Source organism: Mirounga leonina, unplaced genomic scaffold, assembly GCF_011800145.1.
Source record: "Mirounga leonina isolate KUSES-001 unplaced genomic scaffold, KU_Mleo_1.0 Mir_175, whole genome shotgun sequence".
Taxonomy (NCBI): Eukaryota; Metazoa; Chordata; class Mammalia; order Carnivora; family Phocidae; genus Mirounga; species Mirounga leonina.
This window is the reverse complement of record NW_023270453.1, coordinates 21,687,061-21,701,158: the sequence shown is the minus strand read 5'-3', so window position 1 is coordinate 21,701,158 and position 14,098 is coordinate 21,687,061. Positions and strand designations below refer to the sequence as shown.

General features: G+C 61.9%; 2 protein-coding genes and 1 non-coding gene across 5 annotated transcripts; 2 read left to right on the top strand and 1 right to left on the bottom strand.

Annotated features, from left to right (window-relative positions):
* Positions 1–583: 583 nt before the first annotated feature.
* MCRIP2 (MAPK regulated corepressor interacting protein 2) lies at positions 584–5,692 on the bottom strand. Of its 3 annotated transcripts, none has more exons than XM_035021825.1 (5): positions 5,526–5,689; positions 5,313–5,430; positions 1,502–1,629; positions 1,219–1,285; positions 584–954 (listed from the first exon to the last, which is right to left on the bottom strand). In XM_035021825.1, exons 1-5 carry the CDS (start codon positions 5,575–5,577, stop codon positions 939–941), a joined length of 381 nt encoding a protein of 126 aa, XP_034877716.1. In that variant the 5' UTR covers positions 5,578–5,689; the 3' UTR covers positions 584–938. The 3 variants fall into 3 exon arrangements, with proteins under 3 accessions (XP_034877716.1, XP_034877715.1, XP_034877717.1); XM_035021824.1 differs by having other exon boundaries at positions 1,184–1,285; positions 5,526–5,681; XM_035021826.1 differs by lacking the exon at positions 1,219–1,285 and having other exon boundaries at positions 5,526–5,692.
* A 5,945-nt stretch (positions 5,693–11,637) lies between these two features.
* TRNAG-CCC lies at positions 11,638–11,708 on the top strand. The gene has a single exon. It is a non-coding gene; the product is annotated as a tRNA-Gly (tRNA).
* A 352-nt stretch (positions 11,709–12,060) lies between these two features.
* On the top strand, positions 12,061–13,837 carry METTL26 (methyltransferase like 26). Its single transcript, XM_035022407.1, has 6 exons — positions 12,061–12,347; positions 12,499–12,661; positions 12,851–12,910; positions 13,275–13,342; positions 13,449–13,527; positions 13,604–13,837. Exons 1-6 carry the CDS (start codon positions 12,151–12,153, stop codon positions 13,649–13,651), a joined length of 615 nt encoding a protein of 204 aa, XP_034878298.1. The 5' UTR covers positions 12,061–12,150; the 3' UTR covers positions 13,652–13,837.
* The last annotated feature ends 261 nt before the right edge of the window (positions 13,838–14,098 follow it).

Genomic DNA, 14,098 nt, shown 5'->3' with positions numbered 1-14,098 from the left:
GGACCCTATGGATGCCCTAGCAAGGCTACAGCGGGAACCAGGGAGGTGCCCGACTTTCTTTCTGTATATCGGGAAGGACACGCACCCCTATGTATGGGAATGCGCTTGTCACACTCACTGCCAGCCCACTGGGCTCCACTCTACTACCTCCAGCCCTCTAGCGTCCACACCTGGGGTACTCCACTCCACTTCGCAGGCAATGCCACCTACCCAGGAGGCAAAGCAGTGTCCCACAGGGCAACTCGGTCTGGGGGGGTTAAGACACAGGACTAAGCCTCCTGAGATCTGGCCCCAATCCTGGGCCTCTGGGACTCGATACCCCGGCCAGTTGATAACATTTGTGTATCGTGAGATGGGGCTCAAGCACTTGCCAACGGGGAGAGAAAGCTGGGTGGTGCCGGGTAAGGTCCAGCGACATCCAAGAAAGATGAGCTGGCCCAGAGAGGGCCCCAGCACCTCCATCAGGACACAGGAAGGCCAGAATTGGGCAGAGCTGCAGCTATGGGGCCAAGGAAAAGCTGGACCTAGTATGTGAGGACCCTGACCCCACCCCCCACATACCAAATAAAGGCCACTCGAAAAGGGCAGTTTCTCAACTTTATTAGTGTGGAGCTCCTCCCTGCCAGCCCCAGGGGCTGGTCCCTGGGCACAGTGAGCAGGATTGAGGTCAGACAGATTCAGCTTCTGGCCCCTGGCAGCATAGGACAGCTGGTCCAAGGGGTCAGCAGGTGCAAGAGTCCAAATGCTGGCACTTCAGGTGTGGCCGGCTCCTGGCCAGACTCAGGGTGAAGGATGGCCTGCCTCGGCAGCTAAATAGGGCTCCATGGTCCTCTCCTGGCGGGGGGCAGGGCTGGGCCCTGGGGCAGCATTCCTTCCAAGGCAGCTAGGAGCAGTTAGTGATTCTGGCCAGGAACTGCTGTGCCCACCACTCGTCCAGGTCAATGGGCACAAAGTCTGTGGGCAGAGTAGAAGGCTGGGCAGTGATGCTGCCTCCCGGATCAGTCAGTGTCTGTCCCTTTGAGCTGACCACAAGCCCCTCCCCCAGACCCAAATGTAGCAAGCACTGGGAAGAAGCAGGTCAAGTTCAAGCGCCCTCCCCAATCCCCTAGGGCTAGAACGCAGCAGGGCCCAGGTGAGGGTTGGAGGGAGTGGAGGGGACTCCCTGAGAGCAGGGGGGGCTCACTCTGCAGCCGGGGGCTGGGGGTCTTCTCCACGTACTGCACAGGTCTGGGCCCACTATCGCCAGTTGGGCCACTACCCAGCTGCTGCTCCACTTGCTGCCAAGCTGTGGGGGGAGGGCAGTAGGGCTAAGCCAGGCCCCTGGCCTCCTGTTTCCCACCCAGGACCCCAGCTAAGAAGGGGAGTAGGCAGCCCACTGGACAGTCACAGGACCAACAGGGAGACAGCCTAGGAAGAACCCAGCCTTCTAGCTGCTTGGAACAAGGTCACAGTGGGGAGGAGGAACAGGGGCCCAGGCCTCACCCTTGGGCCTCGACACTACCTTCAGACACAAATCGGACGTTCTCCTCATGGGCCAGCGTATAGGTCTCTTGGGTTCCCTCAAAGGATGGAGATGTGGCAGGGGGCCGCCGGCCATTCACCCGATTGAACACAAGCCTTGGTCCCGGACTGTGGAGGGGGGAGGAGCCAGTCAGCAACTGTCCTAAGCCCAGGTGATGCCTGGCAAAGCTCCAGGAGCAGCTTCAGGCCACCCCCACCACTCCCAGGCCAGGCCCAGCCTGGGCACTTCCTTGACCTTCAAGGTAGCTGCGTGCTGCAGTGTTGGCCGAGGAGGCCTCTCTCCTGCAGGCCCAAACCCCCAGCAGCTCGATTCGCACCTGCAGTCCCCAGCCCTGTGCCCCAGACCCCCAGCAGGGTTCCATGCTCAAGGCACACAGGTACTCCTCCAAGAGTCTCTCGGGCACCCCTACTGCCACCTGCATCCCACCTCCCCAGGACCAGCCAGGCCTCCAGCAACCCACGTTCAGATCTAAGCTACAACCAGATCACTCTGACCCAACCACAGTTGGCCAGGCACAATTCTCGGCCATTTTCTCTACTCCCCCTGCCGAAGCTTCTCCATCTCACCACTGTCCCCAGTGTGGGAGAAAGGACCCAAAGAACAAACAGGCAATCGGTGCCCTTCCCTCTTCCTGGCTGCCCCAGGCTCCGTGGGGATGAGCCCTAAGTGATGGTCTGGCCAAAGAGCACTGAGTGGAGAAGTTGTGACTTCAACCCCAGCCCATCCCTGCAGGTCCCAGACGAGGCAACACTCTTGCCCACAGGGGGTTGGGAATGCTGAGTGAGGCGATGGCCCCCAGGCTCCAGAGCTCAGCCTGGTGGGCATGGGATGTCCAGGGAGCCACTGGGCCTGTCCTGGTCAGCGATCAGTGGGGCCCAGGGCACTGATGGGCTGCGCTTGCCGGCGGCAGCTGGCCTAGCCCTGCACACACAAAGCCCAGGATGGGGCCGTGGAGGGAGCGGGGCCCGCACCTACAGCAGGAGGTGGGAGCCGGGAGTCCTGGGCTGCACGTGCCACTCCGCCAGGCACTCGCGGTCCCGCCGGCCTGCTCGCCTTCCTGGGCTCAGGTGCCCCACCGCCGCTCGGGGGTCCTCCTTGGCTGAGAGGGGCACTAAAATAAAGAGGAGTGTCTTGAGGGGCACCGGTCCCGCCAGCTCCAGGCCAGTGAAGAAAATGTAGGGGGGCGGGGCTCCTCCCAGGCCTGAGCTGCACCAACCAGAAGGTATGAAGGTTTGTCCTCAATTTGGACAGCCCCTTGCCTGCCACCCCCACCCCCACAAGCCTGCAGACTCCAGGAAAGTGGAGGCTGGACACCGAAGAAGGAAAACCAAAAAGGGAACTGCAGCCGTGGGCTGTGGGTCACAGGAACCAAGGCCGTGGCCTGACCAGGGCTGAGCAGGGGCCCGAGCAGGCAGGCACCCACCTAACCCCCTACCCCACTGGGACTTAGTTACATAGGATGCTCCACAGGCCCTCTGGGGAAAGGGCCCTGGCTCGAGCATGCACCTGTGGATGAAGGCCACACTGTGCCTGCTCCCAAGGATGCTGCCGTAGGCACACTCCAGTGTCCCTGCTCAGCACCCACACGGCATCCTGGCACTGAGTCTCCTCTCTGACTCCCACGGTAAACCACCCACCCATTTCCAGCCCAGGACCCTGGGCTCGAGACAGGGAAGTGACCCGCCCAAAGTCACACACTGTGAATGGCTGCTAGTTCCAGAACATACCTGCACACCTGCCTGACCTCAAAGCCCACGACTCAGTAAAACTGCTAGGCCACCTCCCCGACCTGCTCGCATGACCATCTGGGGGTCACGTGGCGTCATTTTATCTTCTTCCCGACAATGAATGTCACCTGCACTGATCTCTGCTCTCTGTCTCACACCGGGAGCAAGAGCGGCTCAGAGGCACGGCCCCATGGCAGGCCAGAACCCAGCCTGCAGAATTAGCGGGTCAGACACTTTGAGCACCTGCGGCGCACCAGGCACACCAGGCGTGGAGGATGCACCAGTGGCCCAGACACCCCTCTCTTGTGGGCAAGTCGGGGTGAGGGATGCCGGGTAGTAAAAAGGCACTACAGGGGAAAAATCAGGATAGGAAGGCGCGTGGAGCCACTCTGGAAGGTGGCCCCCCAAGAAAGTTCAGGAGAGGGGGTAGGGGGGACTCACTTGGCCTCCCAGCAGGGTCTTTTCAAGGCCACGGGGACTGGGAGGGGGCCCAGCACAGCCAGCACATGCTGTGCCTGCTTCCACTCCCTGGCACGCAGTAGGACCCACACAGGACTGAGACAAGCTGAGGGTTGCGCTCCCTCAGGCCAGGCTGGTCAGCACCCTCCTAACCCAGCAGGCTGCAGTATGCCCAACTGGCTGAGGGTGAAGGTGAGGCCTGGTGGGGGGGTTAAGGGCTCTACGCGGTCTTTCCCATCTCCCTCCCCAGCACGCCCCAACCCTGGCACAGATGCACCCTGATTTCATCAGCAATGGGACTCAGGAGAGGGAGGTGACACGCTTCTCCAGGTGAGAGGGTGGGGGGCACCCTGGACCACTCTGCTCCCAGGTTATCTGCCTAGGTGACCAGTCGTGGCTGTACACCTATGTCTTGTTTACTCCTCTGGGCAGCAGGGCAGCCGTGAGGACCAAAGCTGAAATCACAAGGCAATATTATAACACAGCCTGGGTCCCAGGAATTGCCCTCCAAGGCCCTGCTCCCCTGTCTCCTCAGAACCCACCTGTGGTTGCCCTAGAACGTTTTCATCACTAGGAAGGAACCTCAAAATGTCAACGTGCCCCCAGCAGAAGCCACCTCCACCCTAGGGAAGGGCCTCAGCCCAGAAAGATCCCCACAGGCTGCCCCCTCCTGGCAGGCCCCCACCACCTGCACCCTCAGAGCTTCCTGGGGGGGGCCAGAGTCAGCCACCCTGTTTATCTGCTGCCCCTACCCACCGCCTAGCCCAGGAGGCCTCAGGCTTTTGTGGGCTTGGAAGAAAGCCCTGGGTCCAGGAAATGCATAAAATAAATGAAACCAAAGGTCCAGAGCTGAAACAAAAAAGTAAAAGGCTCAGCTCTGGGGGATGGCGGGGGGGGGGGGGGGGGGATCTGACCTCCAGGTCAAGGTCATGTGGAGGCCAAATTGGCCAGGACTGAGATTCCTGTGGGGCAGGCGTTGGGCACTGGCAAAACTGCTGGTCAGGAAAGGCAGAAAACTGCAGGTTCCGACAAGGCCTGAGCATCTGCGGGAGGCCTCCAGTGCCCAGCCAGGGTGTTTTGGGTGAAGGGCACAGGAGAGCAGTGCCCTGGTAGGGCCAAAGGGAACCACGTGCACTTTCTCCCCCAGCCCGCCCTGCAAGGACGGGGCTGGCAGCCTCCCGCCGGGGCCAGAGCCAGGAGGCCTTGCGGGCCAGCACCCTAGGAGATTTTGCTCCCGCCTTCCTGGGCAGCTCGCCTCAAACCTTGGCCTCGCCGCCCAAGGTCGCCCGGGGCATCTGAGTCAGCCGCGTGGAGCTCCTCCGATCCAGGAGCTGGTCCGCTTCCTCCCCACTCGGGCTCCGCCAAGGTCCCACTGGGCCAGAGTGGGAGAGGGGATCGTGCACATCCGCCCCAACCCCCTTCGACCCTGCCAGGTGCCAGGTGAGGCGGAGGCGCGGAGGTGCGGAGGCCAGAGCCGCCCGCGCGGGCGGGGTCGAACGCCCCGCCCCGCGCCCGCCCCGAGCATGTGGCCGGGTCTCCGCGAACCTTCCCCAAGGTCAACCTCTCGGTCCCGCGGCCCCCGGCAGCCGGCCCGCGCGTCTCACCTCGACAGGGGCCAGGGTCCCGGCGGCTGCGCCCGCGGGGGCGGTGGGGTCGGCGGCGCGGGCTGCCGGCATTTCAGGAGCTCGCCGAGCCGGCTCTCCACCTGCTGCTGCGAGGGACCTGCGGGCACGGGGCGCGTCAGCCGCCGCCGCGCCTGGGCAGTCACTGCGCGGACCCTCCCCCCGGCGGCCCTGCCCGCCCCCCGCCCCGCGCACCTGTGCGGCGCTGCGCGACCAGCTTGCTGGGCCCCTTGGTGATGGTGTACATGGTGCGGAGGGGCCAGCCGCCCGCGCGCTCACCGGGACGCACGCCCTGCCCAGCCCTCCGCCGGGGCTCGCACTCGGCGGGGGCCCAGGGCGCGGCCCCTTTAACGGGCGGCCGGGCGCGGCGGGGAGGGGGCGGGCCGCTACACGCCCCCGGCCCTTAAAGGGCCCGCGCGTCCGGGCGGGCCTCGGGGCACGCGGCGGAGGTGGCGCTCCGGCCGTTGGGAGACTGGCTGCGGCGGGCAGCCACCAGCGCCCCACCCCACATGGCCCACGGCCAAGGCAGAGGAAGCGTCCTGGGGCCTGGGACGCTCTTCCACCGCCGGAAGGCCAGGTGAGCCGCGGCTGCGGGGGTGCGGGTGTGGGCGCGTTGACAGGCGCTGGGGGCGCTCTGTGCGCACCCTGGAAGCAAGGCTGTTCCCATTCACGTTGGGGAGCTTCAGCCAAGGTGCCTGGGTGGGCCTGGGCCAGCGTGAAGGGTCATTCTTGGCCTGGGTCTTGGGACCAAGGGGCCGGAGACCAGAAAAAGTGGGTTTGGGCAGAAACCTGGCGTCCTGGGAATCTCCCTTGCACTCTGTGGGACAGGAATAGTGGGGTGCACTCTGCTCCCTGACTGAGCCTCCCATGCCAAGACGCACCCCCAGCTCCAGGGACGGGGGACCCCATTCAGTCTGGGAGCAGTGTGGGGGTGGGATCTTGGGGAGAGAGGAGGTGGGTGAGTGAGGATGCCGGGTTTGCCTGTTTCATCCCAGTTGGAGAGGACCAGTTACTGGTCCCCGGACTCAGGGGGCCTGCCTGGAACGAAGGGGGAGGCGGGCTCCACCCCCGGGGTTCCTTCCTGAGAATTACATAGAAGTGCCCCTTTCTCCCAGCTCAGGGGCTGCTCAGGGCTGGGGGTTTCCCCACTGCTGCCCAGGCTGTGGGAGAGGAAGCACCACACTCTAGGGTCTGTGAGCCCCAGGACCTAGCGTGCTCAACGGAAGGCTCCCCTCGTCCTCCATTTGGTTGAGTTCAATCCTTAGCATGCCCCCACCCAAGAAAACACTCTGCCCAGAGTTGTCCAGGAATCCGCCCCCGAGGCTCTTACAGCCACTGCGGGGCTCACATGCTGTTCCACAAATATTTGAGGAAGCTCAGTCCAGCAGGCACCAGGGCCTGGGGTGTCCACTGGGGCCTGGTCTGGGAGCTGCCACCCCCAAGGGGCAAGGGGACTTACCTCAGCAGCGGCCCAGTGGGCCCCTGGAACAAAGGCCCAGCTCCCCCCACACCTCACTTTGAGAGCAGACTTGAAGCCTCTCCACCCCCCAGGCAGAGCGCAGGACATTGAGAAGGTTGGGGGGTAGCCCTGTCACTGGGGCAGGGAGTGACAACAGGAGGAACTCCCCACCCCCCAGCTTTCCCATGAACCTTTGTGGCTGGTGGGAGGGAGCCAGGCCTGCTCAGGTACTCTTAGGGAAGTGTGTGTCCCAGGGGCCCCCCTCCCCAGCTTCCTGCTCCGCAGGGTGGGCTGGCCTGCGCAGGCCTATGATCCTGAGAGGGGAGACAGGGTCCCCCCAGGCAAGAGCATGTCCAAGGAGTCCAGGCCCGAGCAAGCCCCTCCCCAGCCCCCCTGTGCACCCTGCAGTGTCTGTCCCTTGTCCCTCCCCATAGCCGACTCAAGGCCAGCGTGGTCCTGCACCATCTGTGCTGGCTGCCTGGCCTTGAGCACACTGCTCACTCATGCTGGGGAGACAGCCAAGGTTCGGGGAGAGGGGCTGTGTTCCCCCTGGTGTGGGGAGCAGGGCCCCCAGGCTGACACAGACTCTGAGAGCCCCTCCCTCGGGCACACCCCTCAGGCCTGCACAGACAGGCCCAGCCTTCCCTTAAGCGCTCTGAAAACCCAGGCCTTGAGGCCCTAACGTTCAAGCCCTACCTGCAGGCCTTGTTTCAGGTCAAAGGTTGGGTCCAGAGCCCTCAAAGCTCTGGGGAGAAGTCCCTGAGCACAAATGATCCTGACAGGTGGGAGGGGAGAAGGTGCAGGAGCAGCAGGGGAGGGGGGGTATGGGGTGAGGGAGAGCCCAGGGGTCCCCCGGATAGCTGAAGGAGGAGGAAAGCCAGGTGGTGGGGGCAGGCAGTGAAGCCCCCTGCATCTGTTTGGGGGGACTGGTCTCCCCCAGAGGGGGCCTTGGCAGCCTCACTGCTCCCAGGACACACCCTGGTGGGGGTGTTGGCTGTGAAGCCCCTGCAGGGCCCGCCACCTTCCCTGTTGCTGGGGAGGCTGGGAACCTGCCCCCAAGCCCAGCAGGGCAGCCGCCCCGGGGGAGGGGCCTCACCCAGCTTGCAGATAAAATGGCTGTCTGGGTAAGAAAAGGCCTTCGCCTCACAGACCCCAGTCGTCGTAATAAAAGCAAATAGAAATTTTCTTTGAAAGATTCTAAATACAGTTCTAAAACTTAACCTGAAAGAGGAGGAAGTTTGTTTTCAGTCATTCTCAGTAACTGACTCCATCTGAAATCTACGCCCTCACCAAGGCAGATCCAGGATGGTGGAGGGCCGGCCAGCAGACTCCCCAGAAAGGCGCTGGCTGGGGGCTCCTGGGTCTACTGCCCAGTTTCAGGGATTGCTTGCCATTCCCAAACCTAAGTGCACTGGGGGTTGAGTGGTGTCCCCCCAAAAGCTATGCCCACTGGGAACCTCAGAATGTCACCTTATTTGGAGTAAAGGTCTTTGTGGTTGTAAGTTAGGCAAGGTTTCCAGATAAGGCCATCCTGGATTAGGATGGGCCCTAAATCCAATGACGTGTCTTTGTAGGAGAAAGAGGAACGTCTGGACGCAGGTAGAGAGATTAGGTGAAGGTGAAGGCAGAGTGCCTGCAGGCACCAGCCCCCAGAAACGCTGAGGCACCTTCTTCCTGTAGGGCCTCTGGAGGGAGCAGACCATTCTTCTCTCGGACTTGGAGCCTGGAGCCTCCAGAAGTATGGGAAAGTAAATGTCCATTGTTTTAAGCCACCGAGTTTGGGGTCATTTGTTACAGTAGCTCTAGGAAGCCAGTGTATCAAGGAAGGTGGCGGTGGATGAGGGGACAGGAAGGGGAGTGCCCAGTGCCTGGCAAAGGGCTGCGGAGGAAGCCTGCACCCCCATCGGGGGTCTCCTGTCTGCTCACAGCTCTCTGGGCACTAGAGAGTTATCATGTGGCTAAACACTTATTTGGAAAGGTGGTCCATGTCGAGGTACCTTGCACACAGTCGGTGAGAAGCTCAGGAGGGCTGCCTGGGAGCTAAATTCTGCCTCAGGAGACAAGACCCTAGAATGCCCCACCGAGGACAGGCCCTAGCAGGGTCAGATACTTCCAGGGGACAACTGTTCAGCATTCACTGGGGGTCCTGGACCCTCCCAGAGTCTGACACACAACCATGACTTTCCAGAAAATGTGTGTTCGGACGTGTTCACACAAGCATTCACATGTGTATACACGTACTCACACACACTCGTGCACACACTGCAGCCTTCTCTAGCTCTGAGCTTGGTGAGCGCAGCGGGCAGGGGGTAGCTCACACAGCGGCCAGCCCAGGCCAGCCCAGAGCAGCAAATGTGGCAGGTGGTTATTGCCTGCAGCCCACGGACAAGTCCTTGAAACAGGCAGAGTGACATTCCTCTAGGGACTCAACTGCCTCGATGTTGACACTTTGCTAAGGGCAAAAGGCAATCCTAGCCTCATCCCACCCCCACCTCCAGGACCCTGTGAGTCTACTTTAACATGTAAGAATTCCTTTGGAAACTTCCTTTATCTCTACCCCCCAAGATACATGTTGGCAGCATCCCCCAAGCATATGGCCCACCGATATACATCTGAAGGGTCTCATGACTCAGGTTTTATTAGATGGTAATAAATGACCTTTACCCAACAATAGCTAGCCCTCTCAAGGTCCTGGAAATCTTGCTTCCAAATGCTTTAGAGACTTACACTGTCCCTAACCCCCTCCCAACTTGAAAGGATGTAATGGGGGGACGCCTGTGTGGCTCAGTCTTTAGGCATCTGCCTTCACTCCCTGCTCAGCGGGGAGTCTCATCTCCTTCTCCCCCTGCTGCGTTCTCTGTCCTCCTCTCTCTGTCAAATAGATAAATAAAATCAAGAAAGAAAGAAAGGAAGAGAAAGAAAGACCACTCCTCATGACCCCAGCGCTGTTCTTTCTGCTCACAGGTCCTGTCCCTGTGCTTTAATAAAACCACCTTTTTGCACCAAAGATGTCCCAAGAATTCTTTCTTGGCCATAGGCTTCGAACCCTAACATCTTTCCTACATCAGATAACAACCTAAGGCCAAGTGCTGTTAAATAAAGACACTGCTGGGTATTTGGGCAGCTTCTGAAACTGGGCCATATGACCTGGAGGAATCAGGGAGACTGGTCAGTCTGGTTTCTTGCCTCTTACAGAACACCTGGTGTAAAGGAAAACACTTGCAACACTTTATATATGTCCTACAATTTAAGTCAATTCTGACACTATCTGCCAGGCATGAATGCAGACTCCCCCCCAGGCTGAAGGCCCCATCCCATGAATTCACCACCACATCCAGGCTGTCACCAGCTGTGTCAGGGTTCTCACGACCCCCTTCTCGAGCGCCATAATTTGCTAGAACAGCGCACAGAACTCAGGGACCTAACACCTTACTTACGGTTACTGGTTCATCATCAAGGCTGTAACTCAGGAACAGCAGATAGAAGACACCCACAGGGCTGGTAGGGGGGGTGTGAGGGTGGGGAAGGAGCACGGAGCTTCCAGGCCCTGCCTCCTGCCTGGGAGCACCACCCTCCCCCTCCTGGCACCTCCATGTGCCCAGAGGCAATAGAACCCCTTCATTTTGGGTTTTTAGGGAGGCCCCGTTACACAGGTGTGGTTGATGAGATCATTCATGGTTGGTGATGGGCTTGGTCTCCAGCCTTCTAATCACACGTCCGGTCTCCTGGCTACCAACCCCTGAGCTCCAAGAGTTACCTGGTTGGTGTGAACCCAGGTGAGGCTGAAAGGGGCTTGTTATGAAACACAGCAGATGCTCCTCTCAGCCCCCGCACATGGAAGGATACAGAAAATGCCCAGCTCAGCCGGCAGACCAGGTGGAAGGAGGCAAAAGGTGATTCAGGCAAGGGAAGCTCTGGCCTGTGAAACAGAAAGCCTAGGGAAGGGTGGTCACGTGCAGAATGCCAGTGTGGCTGCCTGGAGGGGGCGGCCGCCGACTGAGTAGCACTTCCCTAGGGGGCCGGTCCAGCCCCGACAATCCTACGCCACTTCCCCACCCTAAGCTGCAAGACTGTCCTCGCCGTACCCAACCACATTCCGGCCCCTCCACGACAATCCCAGGTTAAAGCCTGGGTTGGGGCCACCCTCTGAGCCCCGGCCAGAGTGCTGTCAGGTATGGGGGTCTCTCTCGTGAAAAACTGCGCAAACAAGGGAGAGAATCTAGCCCGCTACGGAACGCGGCCCTCAGCCTGCAGAACGGGGCCCCTCGGAGCCACGGGCCCCAAGCTGACCACCGGGGAAATACCGTTGGACACAACAAATAAGCCTCCGACTCGATTCCGGGGTCGCCGAGCCCCCTCACAACGTCCGCAAACCCTGGGCTAGCGCGGGTCTTGTCGGCCTCGCAGGACAGCCCTGAGCATCACAGCTCCGGTCCGTCCGGTCCCTGCCGGCCAGGACCGCTCCACCCACGCCCAGCCGGCATGAGCCCCGCCCAACCGCGAAGGCCCGCCCACAAGGAACGCTATCGTAGCCACGCCCCACCGGCTCCGGACGCCCGCAGTTGCCATGGTTTCCAAGGCGCGGGCGCGAATCGTGGCCCTCAGCCCTACCCGCTCTGTCCGCTCTAGCGCTGGGGGCCCAGGTGACACCGCGAGACTGCCCCCGTCCCCACTTCACGCGGACCCGGCCAGTCCCAGTGCTCCCACCCCAACCCGCCCGCCGGCTTCGGGGCGCTGGGGCGGGCATTCCCCCCGCCCAGAGGCGGCGCGCATGCACTATGATACTTCTGCGCGCCGGGAGGTTGCGTCACAATCCCTTAAATCTCGCGGGCGGCTCGTGTGTCAGCAGCGCCGCTGGTGTAGTGGTATCATGCAAGATTCCCATTCTTGCGACCCGGGTTCGATTCCCGGGCGGCGCATCTGGCAATTTTCATTTTCCCCATCTCAACAAACTAATTCTCGCTAACGACACTGATTTCAAAAGGAAAGAAGACCACAAGGAAACACCCATTCCGGAGCAACGCGGACAAGGCAATTTTGGAGAATGAGACAGTGACAAGCTCCATGAAAATGCCGGAGCGACCATGGGCCACTGGGTACTGAGCTGACGGTCGCCTGTAAGCCAGCGACCCCAACTCAACCGACCAATGACCCCGCCGGGGTTGCGGCTCCCGGTGCGCCTCCTGCGGCTGCCGGCCCTTTAAACTCCCAGCCGGCCTTGCGGCGCCGGACTACAACTCCCGGCCGGCCTCGCGGCGCCGGACTACAACTCCCGGCGGGCCGCGCGGCGTCGGACTGCAGCGCCTGGTGGGTCTCGCGGCGACTGACTGCGGCTACCCGCGGGCCGGCTGAGCTGCTGCGATGCTGGTGGCGGCGGCGGCCGAGCGGAACAAGGAGCCTATCCTACGCGTGCTGCGGCAGTACATGGACCCGGCCCAGCGCGGCGTCCGCGTGCTGGAGGTGGCCTCGGGCTCCGGCCAGCACACGGCCCACTTCGCTCGGGCCTTCCCCCACGCCGAGTGGCAGCCGTCCGACGTGGACCAGCGCTGCCTGGACAGGTGCGGCGGGGCGCGGGAAAGGCGGGACCCCGGCTGGCGACAGCGGGCGGGGCTTGGGGTCAGGCGGAGCAGGGCCTGTTCCGCTGTCCCGACTCCCCACGCCACCGGGGGACCCCTCAGCTCCCCTCAATCATGTGCTGCCCTTCTACAGCATCTCGGCCACCACTCAGGCTCAGGGGCTGTCCAACGTGAAGGCCCCGCTGTACCTGGACGTGACCTGGGATTGGGAGCACTGGGGCGGGATACTGCCCCAGTCGCTGGATCTGCTGCTGTGCATCAACATGATCCACATCAGCCCCCTGAACTGCACCGAGGTCTGTGGGCGCGTGGGCGAGCCACCCACCTGCGCCGCGGGGCAGCCCTCTGGGTGCAGCGGGAGGGAGCAGGGTGGCACTGAGGCCTGAGGAGGTCAGGCTGAGTCTCTGGCCAGAGAGGCGGAGGGCTCTTTCAGGTGCCTGGGGAGAGAAAGCTCCTCACTGACATCCTGCTTCCTCACTCCCCAGGGGCTCTTCAGGGCAGCGGGACATCTGCTCAAACCCAAGGCGCTTCTGATCACCTATGGGGTGAGTGCTTCGGCCAGAGATGATGGGCCTCCCCTGGCAGGCAATCTTGATCCCAGCCAGTCTCGGCTGCGTCCTACTTTCTGCACTCCCTCCTTTTGGTTGCAGTATTTTCAGTTGCCTTCTTCCTCGACTGCCCTGCACTCAGGGTCTTCCTTCTTGAACATACTCCTGGTCATCTGCCAGTCTCCCTCCAACCCCCTGGCTCACCAGCTGGTCCTCAGCTGTCCCCCGCCCTGGGGGCAGGGAGGGGTGTGTCCTTTTCATTCTCTGGGTGCCGGCGTGCAAGACTGCCTGTGTGTCCATGGAGGCATGGCTGACCCCGTGTCTGTGGGTGGCGGGCAGAGCCGTGTCCCCATCTCCGCAGCCTTATGCCGTCAATGGGAAGATCACTCCGCAGAGTAACGTGGATTTTGATCTGACTCTTAGATGCAGGTCAGAGCTGGATAGTGGGTGGGGGGCCTGGCTGGGAGGGCAGGTGGGCTGGGTGGCTGCCCCCAGCCACAACTGCACCTTCTCCCCCGCCTGGCCCTCACTGCAGGAATCCTGAGTGGGGGCTGCGGGACACGGCCCTCCTGGAGGACCTGGGCCAAGCCAGCGGCTTGCTCCTTGAAAGGATGGTAGGTGGGAGGGCGGGTGGCATGGGCCGCTTCCCTGGGGGCCTGGTCAGCCGCTGCAGCCCACGCCTCACCCTAGGTGGACATGCCGGCCAACAACAAGTGCCTGATATTCCGGAAAGAGTAACTGCACCTGCTCTCGCGTGTTTCTGTTTCCACCAAGATCCCCCCCCCTCCCCTGGACCAAACCCAGAGGCCAGCCCCTGCCTCCCAGGGCTGGGCCATGAGGACTGGCCTTGCCCGGTCTGGGGGCTCTTGGCTGATGGCCACAGGGCTGCTTAGAACCTGGGAATAAAGTGTTGTCTGCTGCTCACTGCTGGTGTCAACCATGCCTCTTCCTGGGACCACACCTGGTGGGCAGGGGGGAGTCTGGCCTGTGGGGTCAGGGCTTAGGGGCCTCCTGGACCCGCTGCTCTGCTGAGGGGACAGAGGAGGGAGTGAGAATTCAGGCCCTGCTGGCTGAGCCGGCTGCTGGGCTCTCCTGCCCCAAGAGGCTTGTGCTGCTGCAGGGAAACCGCAGGTTCCCAAGGACGGAACTGGGACTAGAGCCCATGCTAGCGGGACACCAGCTGAG